Here is a 16,434-nt window from a genome sequence, read left to right on the forward strand (position 1 = left end):
TAATTGGTGGCAGCGGGGGGGGTGGGGGGTGCTCTATGCCACTCACCCTCAAACCAATGGCAATGACTTTTTAAGAATCTCTTGTCTGGAATCACCCATGCCACAGTGCTCCTCACTGGGTGAGGATATTTTGGAATTTCAAACATAAAAATTTGTCCCAGACTTTCTTCCCCCACTCCAGAAAATATCCAGCAGGGTTAGGAAAACACGTGTAAAGCCAGTCAAATAAATACAAGATGTATGCCTTGGGATTCAACCAACACATTTTTACTAGCCAGAGGCAAAAGGGTGAGCAATCACCTGCATACATCATCGGCTTATTCAAACTCTGGCTGGTTCTCAGCCTTGTGCCTTGGCTGGCTTCCATGCCTGCTCACGCGGTGTGGGTAACTGAAGGCAATCTATGCATTGGATCAGACTCTCCTCTTTCCTACCCTCTTCTCCTACTCTGGGTCTTTGCTGGGAGGCGCTGAGAGGTGATCAAGTTACATCAGCAAAGGAATGGAATGGAGAACTTCATGGATGGAGACCACGGGCAGGGCCAGGGCTGGCCACATCTTAGCCGGGACAAGAAGAGGAAGCAAAAGTTTGACATCCCTGAGGTCTGGAGAAATGGTGTTCATCTCTGACATTTGTAAATATGAGCTGTTTCACAAACCTGCCTCCACACTGGGGTGTTTTTAAAGATACAGTTTCTCAGGGCCATTGATTGAGACCATCAGCAATCTGTGTTTTCAAAAAACCTCCCTCAGATGGTCCCAAAGATCAGAGGGCCTGAAAACTACCTGTTTATCATACACATTGAATATTAGAGAGCATCCTTGCACCACACTATTTCATTTCAATCTCACCACTATCTAGGGGGTCAGCAGAGGAGAGATTATTCTATTTGCCGAAAGAGGAATCGAGGCCCGGAGAATGGAAGTGACCTCCGTGAGTCACATAGCTCTGCCTTGAACCCTGGTCTTCCGGCTCTGCGCAGAGCACTGATGTGCTTATGGACAGATGTGCTTTGGAGCCGGACAGCTGGGCTCCAAGGAGAGTGCAGGGCTGGGCACATTTAGGCACCCAATAAATCATCTTCCACTTCCTCTGGCTAAAGTCACTCCACAAGGGAATGGCACAGCTAGGATTTAAAGCCTGTCCTAGAAGTCCTGGGACCACGTGGGTTCCTTACTTAGCAACAGAAGAAATTAATCCGGGGCTGCACCCCTCGCTGTGGTGATCAGTCCTTGCCACATGCCCCTTCGTCCCTGCCTCCCTGCCTACTGTGCTCCTGGGCTGAGGCTGAGCCCCGAGGTCGAAGCCCCAGTCTCTGTCCCAGACGAGCCCCGGGACTTGATTTTGCAGCTACTTCTGGTCACGCCTGAGTCTCCAGACCTCTAGAGGTTTTGTCTTTATGGAGATTAAGGGGCTGGGTCTCTGGGGACAGTCTACAGGTCTTTTCTGTGGAAGGAACTACTATGGCAGCAGTGGAAGCCCCCTGGGGGGAAGATGCTGGCTAAGCACACAGCATTATTACCTTCTCGACAGCTTCCTCCAGGGGCTCATCACACCCCACGCCAGGCAGATGCTGCTGTCTAGACCCAGACAGAGCTGTTTCTGGCCAGACACCCTGGCCCCATAAAGAGGTGAGGAGCACCTCTGGTGTCTTCAGTGACATTTTCAACATCCAGAGTTTCACATCCCTGCTTGAACTGTCCAGGAACCAGGGACTGAAAGCCGGTTTTCCAGCTTGGGAATCCCTTGCCTTATTCCACCAGGAACATGGCAGTGGTGTCCCCAAGCCTCTGTAAACTTCCAGGAGCCTGGGGATCATGGGCACTTTCTTGAAGCCATTCCCTCTGGCTGGGGGGTGTGCAGACTCTAACTTCCTAGCAGTAAAACTTACTTTCTAGTAGGAAGTAGCCCCCAAAGCTGAAAATTTTTATAGTCTCCCAGGAATGACATCTCTTACAGCATGGACCAGGTGACCAGGAAGTCAGGTGGAAACCAACAAGCTGGCCTCCCCAGGCCTTCCCGGAAGCCATCCCATTCTTGCTCCTTGTATGCTGTTTTCCAGGGACCCAGGGAGGCACAGAGTCCCTCAGGAGGGGCAGAGCTAGGTAGGGGAGAGGCTTTAGGACGGCTGAGAGCCTGAACTTCCTGGACGCCGCCCGTGGACCAGCTGCCTGGCTCTTGCTCCCGGGGGCCGTCATCATTCTTTCTAAACCACGGTGGTCACTGGGCGAGTTTTACTCCACACCTCATTTTGGACCAAAAAAGATGACTCGTCCAAAAGGAAGCCCTCACTAAGGAAAAGCGAACGAACGGTTCTGCAGTTACTTTTGGAAGCGGAGGGCCGGGGGTGGTGGCACAAGTGGCCTGGCAGGGACTGTGACTCTGACACTACGGTCTGGTGTCAGCCCAGGAGCTGTGCCAGCCCCGTGAGCCACCCTCCCTCACTGTTAGTAGGGAACGGGCTTCGCTGCTTGGGAAGACTTGATTTTCACTACAGGAAGGACTTCCTGGAGTAAACCGTGATGGGAAGCAGCGAAGGAGAGGACAGATTAGAAAAGTTTTTCTTTAAGTCACTGTAGAATAGCTAGAAGTATGATCGTACTAGGATGCCCGTGAAACAGGGGGATGAACTGGCCCCTCCTGTTGGGGATTTTACGAAAACCAAAGCCGTTCCCTAAGATTTACTGGGGGTGGGGCGGGGGAGTGGATGGAGGGAGTGGGGGAGTGGGCGGGGCCCCAGCTGTCTGCCATCCACCCCCAGGCCACTAGGGGTCTCTGCTGATCCACCAGCCCAGATCCTGCTCCCCAAAGCCTCCAAGTCTCCCAGGAGGATGGGTTTGTTGCTGCCTTGCCGAGCTGGGGCTGGGTAGCCGGTTCTGAGCACCCCACTTCTGCTGGACCTACCTCGGGCATGCCGGGGCCTATCCTCCTGCCTCCTCTAATGCTCCAGTCGACCAGATACTCTGGGCTTGGAGCACCAGGGTTCTTTCTTGTGCACATGTCTTCTCTCCCTGCTTGGTTGCAGGTTTTTTGAGAGAAAGAGGGGGTCTTTCTTTGAAATCCCCCAAACTGCCTACCACAGTGTTGGCGCATGTCAGCTGCTCAGCACATGTGCCGCCTGCCTGGGCTCCGGCCTAGAACGGGGCAAGCGTGTGCCCCAGGGGGACAGGGAGGTGGCCGCTGTCCCCAGACACCCCGTTCTTGGCAGCATCCCTCCAGTTCTGGCAGAGCCAGCTTCCTGTCTCAGGCTGGGAAAAGCTGGGTTCCCAAACCCGGGGAAGCCAATCACATGTAAACAGGCCACCTAATCCTGTTCCACCCCTGTTGGGAGCTTTCGTCTTAAGGGAAAGGCACTTCTGGCCTGTGGGGACAAGCAGCAGCTGCTGCTCTTAAGGAACATTCCTCTCAGAAGGAGGGAGCCGCTCAGGTTTCCTTGCCTGATGTCCTGGCCCCTGAGCTGGAGGGCTGGGGGCTAGGAACAGAGAAGGGAAGGCCTTAACGCCATGGCAGGAGGAAGGAAGCATCTCTCCCGGAACTCAGCGTTGGTCTGGGGTGTCCCCTTTCTGCCTCAGCAGTAACCTGGCAGGGTAGATCACTGCCTCTCCACCACCACCCACCTTCAGACTCACTGGTCAAATCTTCAGCCTGCTCGGCCAGGAACAGAACTTCCAGGGGCTGGGCTGAAGTGACTGCCCCCCATGCCCTTGGCCTTCTGCTAAGGTTGAAAATGCGAATGCCTTGTGGGTAGATAGGCCAGTGCACCTGCCCCAGGTAGGAGTGTACTGGTCAGTCCTCTCCTGTTCTTCCAGGGAGGAGCACAGCTGGAGGGCTCTGGCTGGTCTGCCCAGCCCAGGAGCTCGGAGCTAGGCTCACTGTGTACTCCTCTCCCTACTTGCAGTCTATTAGCAAATCCAAATTCTCCCTCCCTGGCAATTGGTTTCTTCCTCTCTGGTCTTTGCAGCGAGGTGGGGTCACGCCTCCCGACCCAAGGCCCAGGACCCCTGGTTCTCCTTCCTGTGCATCACAGAAGAAGTAAAATAGTAAATGAACAGAGACTCTGGGGGAACCCATCCCTGACACTGCCACTTATTAGGTTGCGAACTTAAGCCAGCGCCTTGGTCTCTGAGCCTCCCTTTCCTTGGATGTAAAATGGAGACAATAACGTGCACCTTGCAGGCTTGTTGTAAGCAGTAAGCAAGATGATCTAGGCAAAGCACCTGGTACATACAGTGTTTGAGACAAGGATGTTAAATAAACGTACACTTTCTCCTCTTTCTCTGCTGGTTTTTCTTTGAGCAGTTCAAGAGGTGGCGATTCAGTGAGTTTGTCTCCAACCTGTCTCCAACCCTTACCCTACTGCCTACATTCTCCACTACCTTTATAGTCTTTGGCCATTGGCTGTGATTATCAGACGCAAAGCATAACACCCCCCACCCCCCAAATTTGGCTGCAAGATACTCCATCATTGCATTTTCAGGTTAGAGATCGTGTTGCAGCCATTTTTGCATCCTTGGAACCCAGCAGCCTTAGTAGGTGCTTGGATAGACACATGATGCACAAGTGAGCGGTTTTTCTGACCTCTACCTTGGCTCCTCCTCTCCAGGCGTTGTGAAAGGCTGTTTCTGTTTCCTGCTGTCTCCAGACTTCTCTCTACATTGGGAATACTCACACTGAGAGCTCCCAGATAGTCTACTAACCACCCTCCACTCACCCAAGCCTGCCTGAAATGCCACCTCCCCCAGAAGTCCTGCTAAGGTCAGGGAATCTGCAACTTCTCCAATCACAATGGGCAACATCATCCTGTGATGATGGCCTGTAGGATCCATACTGAGGTTTGCTCATCCTGCCTCTGGGCAGGAACCGACCCTGGCCATGAGGCCATGCAGGCTGGGGCTGGGGTTTACCCAAGGGAGGAAGAAGAATGTTCTGGTGACAGGGCAACCTCAGATCACACACATGCTCTGCTCAATCCAGACCCCTTCCCCGGCTGCCTTCCTGCCCTTCCTTAGTGTCACCTTGACCCTGAGTGCTCTAAGCTCTCATAACGTATCTAGATCATCAGCTGTGATGCAAGCTCCCTCCCACGGAGTTGGGGAGCTCACCCTGGGCCTAGCATGCTGCATACAGTAAGCGTCCCTGTGATGCTTGGCAACTGAACAAGAATCAAGGTTCAGCTCAATCTGCCCTGGAAGAGAGCTGAGGTTTAATCTCCACGGAGAAAGAGGGACAGATTTATGCTTGAGTGAGGTGGCAGTTAAAGTCTCTCCAGCAGAATAGTCTAGTCTGTGCCACCGAGAAAGAGCTTCCTTACTGAGGATGTGCCCCTGGGTAAGGAGCCTGGGCGTCATTAGGTGCGGGCAGTACAGGATGGCTTCCCAGGAACGTGGAAAGAGCAGGCTGTGCCCAAGTCCTTGGAAACTCTGGTTAAGCTCTCCTGCTTGGTAGAAGCAGTCTCCCCATCTCTGCACCCCCTTCCACCCCCTAGGAGAAAACTCACATAGAGAAATGGAAGGCCCAGTGGGGAATATGCCCAGACCCCATAGAGCTGGATGGGGGTTCAGTATGGCATCTGAGAGAGGGGGACCAGTTTGAATAAAAGAATATTTCCCACTTTGCAACACAAGGCTGAATGCTTAGCACACAGGCAAGACTGTGAGCCAACAGTCTGCAACAAAGCTGGCGGGCGGCTGGAATGTTGATCCCGAGTAAAGGATCGTGTTCCAGAGGGGAGACACCCTCCCAAGGCCGGGCTGGCGCTCGGTGAGGCTATTTCAGGCTGGGGGGATTAAGGTCAGACCATGACGAATGCGTGTGCAGACACACACACACACGCGCGCACACACACACACGCGCGCGCGCCCCACTCCGCTTCTCTCTCCTCTCCCGGGCTGGCTCCCGTGCCCGCACCCCAGGCCTGCCTCGTGCCCTGAAACTCTCTTGCTCTCCTCGGGTCTCTCCTTCCTGGGGGGGGCCCACCAGCCCCCACCCACCTCGGCGAGGCCGCGATGGAAGCCTGACCTGGAGATGTGGATGGGACGGCCTGGGCACGTCCTGCTCACCTTCTCCCCGCACGCCAGGGACACCGCACTGGCCCACACCCGTCCCTCCGTCCCCCACCTCACTACTGCCTCCGGCCCTTTCCCCATCTCTGCCCTCAGCCTCTCTCCCTCTTCCTCCGTCCACGTCTTTCTGTCGCTCTTTTCCTCCAGTTCGTCAGCCTTCCCGTACCTCCCTCTTCAACATGACCCTGATATTTGTCTCTTTCCCTTTGTCTTTCTCCCTATTTCTCCTTTCCTCCTTTGCCTTCCTCTTGCCTCTCCTGATTCCTCTCTCTCCATCTTTCTCATCACATTACATCTTTCAACAGATATTTACTGGCCGTCTATCACGCACCAGACCTTGTGGTAGCTACCATCAGGCGTGGGTTATAATAACATAAAATACCGTCTCTATTCAAAAAAAGTTTGCTATCCAGGAAAGGAAAACAAGGTCTTACACAAGTGATAATAACGTAAAGTCACATGTGACATTTACCCTGTAAATGGCCCACCGTGCTCCAGAAGTCAGTGGAGAGAAAGGAAAGTCCAATCTGGGTGGGGCGTCAGAGAGGCCTCCCTAGGGAGACCAGCCTTGTTACCGCCCTTGGTCCTGCAGAGACGTTAGGGCGTCACCCGAACACATGGGCACGAAAGAACAGTGACCTAGGAGAGCCTGGAATGTCAGGTGAAAGGATGTGAAAATTCTGGGGGCAATCGGAGCGTCCAAGCAGGAGACGGGCGTGAACAGAGTTTTAGGAGGACAAAGCCGGCAGCAGAAGCCTGAGAGGTGTGTGTATGTGAATGCGTGCGTGTGCGTGTGCGTGTGTGTGTGCGTGTGCAGGAGGGCTGAGAGGCAGCCAGAGAGACTGAAGAGCAGGGTAGGAAGCTATGACAGTAGCTGGTGTGAAATTACCTTATTTACGCGCTGAAACCTGACCCAAGCAGGTGATCACGGCGGGGAGAGGAAACGAAGGGACAAGTCTGAGCAACAGCAAATAGGACCACCTCGCTAAGCGCCTCGTCCTCTCTTTCTTGGTATCTTTGTTTTCATTTGATTGTCTGAGTTCTTCTGTCTGCAGTGGTCACCCCAGGGCCAGCTCCACTGGCAGGCAGAGATCTGATGCTTACAGTGATAGGAATCAAAGTTCCTTCCTCTTTCCTCAAAGCTCAGAGGCACCGAACGCTGGGAATGCCAGGGAGGACTGGTTTTTGCAAAGAGCCTCTCTGAGGCCTGGCGCGTCCAGAGCCCATGTTAGCCTTCTCTGCTAACCCGCGTCTCCAGCGACCCTGCTTCTGGCAGACGAACTTGCAGCCCCGGGAACCCCAAACCTTGGGGTGCACTGTGGCTGCTAAGCCCTCTGGCCCACCTTTCTCCCCCTGCTATCCCGGTACACCCCCAATGCCAGAACTCGAGATGGGGTTGGAGGGCCCAGGAGGGGAAACCCCGTGCCTCTCCAAGGACCTGATTATTTCCAAAGACTTGTGCTAATTTTCTGATATGATCCTCACATCTCTGTGAGGCACTAAATCCTCATTACTTTTCCTGACCGATGCATTCTAATTAGATCAACACTTAAAACAAATTCACAATAGCCACAGGATGGCTTTCCATCTCATTAACTCCTCACTTATTATTTTCATGAAAATTACTGATAAAAATGTGCATCTCCATTTGGTGAGGCCTCACAGCCTCCCCGGCTCCTATCTTGCATCTCTCCCGTCACCGGGGCTGCGCAGCGTCGCCATGGTAACCCACAATAATAGAAACTAATAAATTACAAACGAGATGCTCGTTGAGCAATTATTGTCCTCTTTTATGCAAGTTTCTTGCTAATTCTGATCATAAGGGAAAGTACAATAAGACTCTGAAGGAATGAGTCTATTTCAAGAGAATATTAGCAAGCAGAAGCCTGGGCGGCTGAGTTTAGATCTGTAATAAAGTGATTTGGTGATTTCAAGCAGTGGGAAGAGGAAATACACTTCCTGCCTCGTGTCCCATGCAGTACTCACTGTCAAGTCCCACAGAGATCCCACCGGGGTGGGTTTGATGTGGTGCTTGTCAAAATGCACAAGGCCCGGCTGGCCTCCTAGAGGTTACCCTGTCCCTTCCCCTGCCTCCGCCAACCTAGAGAGATAGATTATACGTGTTGGCCCTTAAAACTTAGGGATAAAAATGGCACCCCCTTTCTTAGGCACAGTTTCCAGCACGTGTCACTTTCTACAGGTAGAAGGTTGACCCTGTATCTCCAAGCTTGATTGTCTCATGGGAAGGTGCTACTGTAAACCTCCTGGCGGACCCTCCTTGTATCTGTCCTGGACTCAGGAGCTCAGGGGAAGAGGAAGAAAGTGAAGAACCTATGACTTATGCAGACACCAGTGAGTTTGATGGAAAGGCAGCTTTCTCAGTTTATAGGTTTGGGGAAAACATTCTGCCCTGGAGAGAGAGCCCATTCTCGCCTAGAGCACGTAGCCACCATTTCCACTTTCTGCAGTTCCCAGGATGAAGGTGGCAGGTGAATCTTGAGATGGGTGACTTTAGGTGACCTATACAGTGGCCCTGAACCACAGGGAGACAGGTGTGCCAGGGCAGGCTGATCAACCAGAGAATGATCGGGGACAAGCTGTCCCATGGGAAGCTGCGTTCGCCTATTAGGTGGGCAGGATTCAGGGAAGGACCACTTTCCCCAAACCCCTCTTCCCAGAACACAGAGAGCTCATCGGGCCGCAGCCCCCTGGAGAAGCCTGTGGGGCTGGGATGTGTGGGTCCGTCCCCAGCTCTGTCCCTGCCTCATCCTCCAGCAAAGCTCTCCATCACCTTAACTCTTGTGCTCATTTCTTGGGATTCCTTGGGCCAGGAAGCCAGGAATCACTTTGGACATCGCCCCTCTCAGGTCTGGTTATCTTCTCGGGAAACTGACCCCCTGGCACGCGACCTCTTGGGGGAAAAGGGACTGTGCTTCCTGATAAACAGCAGGAGGAGCGCAGCAGAGGATGGATTTCACGGTCAACGGAGCCAGTGAGTCTAAATCACTTTCCTAGGTCACCACGGGACCTTCAGACATTCTGACACCTGGCTTAGGAGCCTGGCTAGGAATAGGACCCAGCCCCGGGTGTTACCTGTGAGTGAAGGTTTATGGAGGGCTGGTTGGGGGAGTAGGGCCCCCCGAGGTCATTCCTGAGCAGGTTATCACTGTGCATCTTGGTTTTGAGGCAGGTGATGTAACGGTTACAAAAGTCCTTGCAGAGTTCATTGACTTTCTCCAGCTCCAGCAGGTGGATTCTCAGGACCTGGATTGCCTTCACCATCTGTGGAGAGGAGGGAGAGGTGAGCCCAGGTGTCTGCATCACGGGCCCTTCGCTGCCTTGACCCCCCCCACCCCAACCCCCACCCCAGCCCCAAGCACACCAGGAGGGAGGAGCCCAGCCCTCTGCAGGGATGTGCTTTCCACCCACGTGACTTAAATGCTCCTTATGGGTGTCGGCCGATTGTCTGCTGGCTTGGAGCCCCTGTTATCGCAGCTGCTCTTGAGGCAGTCCTGGTGTTCCGAGAGCAGCACTGGCCTCAGGGGTAGAAGTCCAGGTCTCGAGCCCCGGGTGGCCATTTATAGCCTGTGTGGCCGTGGCCAAGTGCTTAAGCTCTCTGTGCTGCCCTGTCTGACAAATGGGGACAATGATGCCCTCACTGATGCCTGTCCGGGTGTGTGGAGACTAGAGCTCCCTGTATAAGAGCCCCACGAGGTCAGGGACCATCTGTTCTTCAACGCAGATTCTGAGGGTCTCACGTGACGCACCACCCTGCAGGCGCCCCGTCGATGCTTGTTGACTGATGGAATCGTCCAGTTCAGCCTAGCTGGGCGCGGGGACACCCACCTGTCTGTGGTGGCCTTTCCCGTGCCCTTGGATTGTTGCGCGTGTGACTGCCGCCTCTGCAAATGGACATCCTAACCTTTTCATGGCAAGAAGCTATTTCTCAATTGAAGCTTTCTTTAGCGTTCTTCTTATTATAAAAAAAACAGTGCCATGCGAGGTATGGAAAATAGAGGATGAAAAAAAACTGCCGTTGATCCAATTACCCTAAAAGAATGATTTTCTTGTCTTTTTCCCATGCGTATATTTCAACACAGTTTCAGTCACCCTGTACATACAACTTGGCTCCCCGTTTCCCACCTTGGTTTACCAAATGTATTTTTCTAAGAGGCAGACCTGTCTTCTCTGCTCTCCTTTCTAGACTGCGAGCTTCTAGAAGGGAGGGTGGTGTCTCATTTGCTCACCCTGTTATCACTAACACATGTGCATACGGAATAAATATTTGTTGAATGGGTGAAAGTTACTGCATACCATTCCACGTATGTGTCATACTTAGCCAACTCCAAACTGTTGGGCATTTAGATTAATTCCAATTTTTCAATTTTATCTAAAAAAGTGACAGTGACTATCTTCCAACCTTATAGCTTATTCATCCTTCTGCATTATATCCATAGGGTAAGTTCACAGAAGTGACAGAAAAAAAGCCACAAACCTTCTTTTGGCTCACGATAAATATTGCCAAATTACTTTTCAAAAAAGGCGTTGGAGCAATTGCACGGCCACAAGCAAAACAGTGAACCGTGATCGGTTTCACATCTCATACAAAAATTAACTCAGATGGATCAAAGACCGAAACGTAAGGGATAAAACCATACAACTTTTAGGAAAAAAAAAAACCCACAGGAGAAAAACATCGGGACCTAGGGCAAAGAGGTCTTAGACTTGACACAAAAAGCATGACAAAGAAAAGGAAAACTTGATAAATTAGACCTCATCAAAATTTAACCCTGTGAAGAAGATGAAAAGACAAACTACAGACAGGGAGGAAATATCTGCAAATCACAGATCTCCCAAAGGACCGATATCCAGAATATCTAAAGAGCTCAAAACTAAACAGGAGAATAGCAAGCAATCCAACCAGAACACGGGCAAAAGGCGACATCGGACATTTCACTGAAGAGGGTATACAGACGGCAGATAAGGACACGAAAAGATGCTGGATGTCATTAGACATCGAGGAAATGCAAATGAACACCACAATGAGATGTCACTACCCACCTATTAGAATGGTGAAAATTTAAAATAGAGATAGTATCAAATGCTAGCAAGGAGTCGGAACCTGGATCGCTCACAGGGTGCTGGTGGGTATGAAACATGGTACAGCCACTCTGGAAGGCAGCAGATTCATTTCTTACAAAACTAAATATATGCTCACCATCCAGCTCAGCCATCAAACTCCTGGGCATTTATTTATCCCAGAGAAATTACGGCATACATTCACCCAAAAACCTGCATGGGACTATCCAAAGCAACCTTCTTTCTAATAGCCAAAACCTGGAAACAACTAAAATACACTTCAATAGGTGAATGGATGGAGAAACAATGGTACCTCCATTATCAGGAAATAGTACTCAGCAACAAAAAGGAACAAACTCTTGATGTCCTCAGCAACTTGGATGGATTTAAAGGGAATGACACTAGGAAAAAAGCCAGTCTCAAAAGGTCCCATACTGTATGACGCCATGTAGATCACATTCCTAAAATGACTAAATTACAGAGACGGAGTACAGATCAGTGGTTGTCAGGTGGGGTGGTGGGGGAGGGAGGGAGGAACTGTTCTGTGTCTTGACTATCATAGTGTTTACATGAACCTCCACCTGCGATAAAATGGCACAGCACTACACACACACACACACACACACACACACACACACACACGTAAAACTGGTAAAATCTGAATTGGGCTGGTGAATCATATCACTGTCATTTTCCTGGTTGTGAAACTGTACCCTAGTTCTTGTCTGTATCAATTCTTGCAACTGCATGTGAATCTACAGTTATATCAAAATAAAAAGTAAAAAAAGTATGGGGGCCTGCCTTTCAAGACCACTGACACTGACATAAACAATATATAGGTGCTCCTCTGTAATCCCACCCTCCTAGCTTTTGGCCAGCATTTTGGTGCCCAGGAAAACAGGGAAGGGCGTCTCTCTCAGAGCATCCTGACTGGTGGGGTGAGTCAAGCTGTGTGGCTGGAAGGTGGTGACACACCCTCTCTGAGCTTCATGGGCATTTCAAGTGGGGAGTGACTGAGGAGTCCCCAGGCTGGCATTTGGGTTGTCTGATGGGCAGGGACTGCACGCTTGGAGTACTGAATTAGACGAAGTGTCACTCAAAGACAGAAACCAACAATTGTGTGTCTTCATGCGGGACTCTGTCACAGGGCCTTGTCCTCAGGGAATGCCCCGTCCAAGGAGCTGAGACTAATGGAAAGTGTGCTGTCCCAGGCAAAGGGGAGGAGAGTGACTTAGTACAGATTATTTGGACCAAAAAATGGAGTCTGGCACTGAATAAATGATGTGCTCTTGCCTAAATTTTCTCCTTGACTTTACCCTGGAGATCTTGGTTTATGTCTCTCCGAGTGATTAGCACAGAACAGTGTTTAATAAATACTCAATGTTTGATTGATTAATAATAATATGCAAACATTTCCTAACCTTACGATGTCTTGGATACTGTGTTAAACCCATCACATGCCTTATTTATTCACATAACCACCTCTGCAAGCAGACACCATTACTGCCCATATTTTACAGGTGAAGGAAATGAAGGCCAGAGATATTAAGTTTTACTTGCTTAAAGTCACACGAGTGGTGAGTGACAGAGCTGGGACATGATGCCAGGCAGCCTGGGTCATTTCACCAGCAAGAGCGGCTCCCAGGGTTTACACAGAGAAAATGGCAGGTGAAAGGGTGTGTGGTTTAGGGAGGAAGTAACAGGAAGTATGGGCTTCCAGAAAAACCAAATGTCTTTGGAGAAAGTTTTAGGATTTCCAGAACCTGCCCTGGCAACGTTCCCTCATCCGGCGGCTCAGGCCTAGCCCCCAGGAGTCAGAACACCGCACCAGTGGGGCGTCTGCTTCCCCTGGGTGAAAAGAGAGGGCTGGACCATCAGGTGCCTTCCATTTTTGGATTCTCTGGACATTACGAGGACTTGTGCCCTCAGTGCCCCACCGGCGCTGGAAGGGGCCGGCCTCGAGCTGAGTGAAGGTCCAAACTCCCCCGGACACACGGCGGCTGCTTCCCTTCTGAGGCGCTCCCAGAGAGAACTCACCGCCTCGCTCTGTCTCTGCGTCCTCTCAACCTGCTGCGTTCTTCCTAACGTTGACCAAAATCTCTCCTGCCTTAATACAAAGTGCGTACTCAGCCTTCTGCAGGCACGAAGAGCATCCAGTGCCTCCATCAGTACAACCTCCCCTAATTTAATGTTATCGGTTCAAGAAGCAATTGAGTCTCATTATTAGCCAAACGCTGGACAAGGCCTCTGACTTGAATAAGTTGCCCAATGCACTCTGTCTCCTCCAGACAAAATAATCCTAATTCCTTAAACATTTCTTCTTTTTCTCTCCTCCTTCCTTCCTTCCTTCCATCCATCTTTTCATTTCTTCTCTCCTTCTTTCTCTGAGCTTTCCTTTACTGGACTGTTCTTCATTGTCAATCTACATTTTGTTTACTCACTGTAAAATCTTTTCATGAGTACACACAATATACATCCACACACACAGAAAAGTGCACATATCTATTCATTTATTTTAAAAACACAGCCAGTAAATACTTATTATATAAAAAGAATCAGAAAATACAATTAAGTAGAACAAAATAAGAAGTAAAATCCACCCCAGACAGCTTTGCTCAAGTGAAATACACTGCAATGTGTTTAAATCAGATCTGGTGCCCCGCGGCCAAAAGTGGACCCACCTACATTTTGGTCAAATAAAGCACAGTTGAAAGATCACTTTTTTATGAGATAACAGACTTGTTTTTAAAGATTTAAGAAAGTAGTAAATCATAATGGCATTCCAAGGCAGTGAATACGTAGGACCTATTCAACATCAGAGAAAAAGATGGACAATGCCGTTAAATGTGGGGCAACAGCCTGGCACAGCAGAAAGCCCGTGGGATCTGCTGTCAGGCAGCTTGGATTTGAGTCCAGGCCTACTGTTCACAAATCAGGTGACACTGGGCCAGTTCCACGACTTCTCTGAGCCTCAGTTTCCTCATTCCTAACTCACAAGATCACAAGATTTGATAAGGACCAAAGAAGAGATAATAATGTAAAAGTGCTTTATAAACCGCATGGAATCAAATGCACATAAATTTCTGCAACCTGTTTTTAATGATTTCTAATATCCTGTTGGCTTTTCTATTGCTATTCCATTTTCAGATAGTGGAAAAATAATCATTCTCAGTTTTTTCTTCTATATTTATGTTTAGTAAACCATCCTCTCTCCTCTGTGTTTGCAATTTGGGGTTTTTGCCTCTAAATCAGAATAAAACTCTGATTTATTAAACTATTTCCCTAAGGGATCGGCGCCATGTAAAGTTATTCGAAATCTGCTAGTGCAGTAACAATTCCATTTAATTTAATATCATCATCAAATGTGATGAATGGGTCCTTAATTCCTTTTCTCCAAGTTTTGCTTCATCTTTCAGCTTCTCCCCCTCCCTTCTCTTTCAAAATAAAGAAACAGCCCTCTTCGTCTAAGAAGTACCCTTTACAAAAGCAAAACAAGATGCAAACTTACATTTCAGTCTCATAGCAACGCACACTAGCCCCACGAGTCTCAGGAAAGTCCACAGGACTGGGATCTGTCATTTTCTGGGAAGTCATATGGCATGAGGTCCTGAATCTATTATTTCCTGCCTGGCTACCTGGGACAAGTCATTTAACTTTATCTGTAAAATTTAAGCTGATAAATAATCCACTGCAGAGTTGTTGTGAAAATGGAATAGGATAATGTGCACGTATGTCCTGGGCACACGGTAACTCTTTTTATTTTTGAAAATATTTTATTTATTTACTATTGTATTTTTTGGGGGTGAGGTAATTAGGCTTTATTTATTTTTAATGGAGGTACTGGGGATTGAACCCAGGACCTCATGCATGCTAAGCTTGAGCTATACCCTCCCCTCCAACAGTATCTGCTATGTTTGTTCTTTATGCCAATGCGCCCCTCCCTCCATCCTCAAGTATTTTTCTGAAAAGTGGCCTCTCTCGTAGGATTGCGGCCTCTTCATTTGATAGTAATAAATCCTTGCCTTTCAAAACATTTACATACACAGCACTTTAAATTTGCAAAACGCTTCTCTCTCCATTACCTCATTTGAGGTAAATGTGGGGACACAGGGCAATGTTATCACACTCCTAGAGATGAGAGATGGAGAGATGAAGGCTCAGAGATTAGGGGACCTGCTAAATTCCATGCAGCAATTAGGGAGGTAGCTTTACCCTGGAGGGCAGATTCCTTTTATCCTCTCCTTCTGCAGTTTGGAAGGTTGGAATACTCTCCCTCATTTACAGATGAAGGAGTTTGTGAACACACATTCCTTGAAGTGCTCTGATGTTTCCTACGGTCACTAGGGCAGACAAAGCTAAAATCTATTCGGGACTTTTTCTGGACCAGACCAGACCAGCCCGGGCTGAGCAGTTGGAAGTGCAGGGTCACTGGGACAAGGCACGGGACTTGGAAGGAAGGTGAAGCCCAGGGGCGGGAGACTGCACATGATGGGGCATAGGATGCACATTTCTGGACATCACCAAACAGGACAAGTTAAATTCTTTCAAGTCATGATGTGGCACTTCCCGCCTGACGTCCTCGGAGTTTGGACAAGGACTGTGGTTCAGGGGAAAGAGATGGGCTTCGGGAGTTAGACCCACCTGGTACAATCCCAGCTCTGTAATGTATCAGCTACAGGGTTCTGAGTCTTTGGTTTCCCCCTCTGTAAAATGGGGATGATAATGAGCACCTCCGAGGGCGATCATGGGAACTAAATGGCAGAGTTGAGGATGCTGGAGGACAGTGGGTTTTGGGGGCTGAGTCTTGGGTCTTCCACCTACTGGGACCCTCTGGACAATCCACGTCATCTCTGCCCTTTAGTGTCCTCATCTGTAAAATAGGATGATGACAGCAACTCCCTCCGAGTCGTCCTGAGGGTTTAATGAGATCTGGCCAGAAGAGAACTGAAGACAAGTGCACAGGAAGCACTAAGAGAAGGCCGGCTCCAAGCCTGCGTTTGCCTCACGTACAAGCCATGTGGTCTTGAGCTGCTGATTTCAGCTCGTGTCTCAAGCTCCTCATCTTAAAATGGGATAATAGTAATGTGTGCCTTGTGGGTTGGAAAAGAGGATTAAATAAGATAATACATGTGAAGTGTTTAGAATGGGACCCGGCAGCCAGTAAGTGCGCTGTAAATGTTAATTATTACTGGCTTTGATGATCTTATTTCCTTTCCATGTCCTGGGGTCCTGCGGGATTTTCTGCTCTGGACACAAGGCCGAGTGGCCAGCCCGTGGTCTCCGTGGGCCCAGG

At 49.7% G+C, this 16,434-nt stretch overlaps 1 protein-coding gene across 2 annotated transcripts in view; it reads right to left on the minus strand.

The window, feature by feature from the left end:
• Window positions 1-16,434, minus strand: part of PKNOX2 (PBX/knotted 1 homeobox 2) — a 233,735-nt gene that overhangs the window by 21,960 nt on the left and 195,341 nt on the right. For both annotated transcript variants that reach the window (XM_032472657.1, XM_032472656.1), the window contains one exon: window positions 9,156-9,344. In XM_032472657.1, coding sequence (XP_032328548.1) covers window positions 9,156-9,344 — 189 coding nt within the window. The remainder of the gene's footprint in view (window positions 1-9,155; window positions 9,345-16,434) is intronic.

Source organism: Camelus ferus, chromosome 33, assembly GCF_009834535.1.
Source record: "Camelus ferus isolate YT-003-E chromosome 33, BCGSAC_Cfer_1.0, whole genome shotgun sequence".
In the NCBI taxonomy this organism is placed as follows: Eukaryota; Metazoa; Chordata; class Mammalia; order Artiodactyla; family Camelidae; genus Camelus; species Camelus ferus.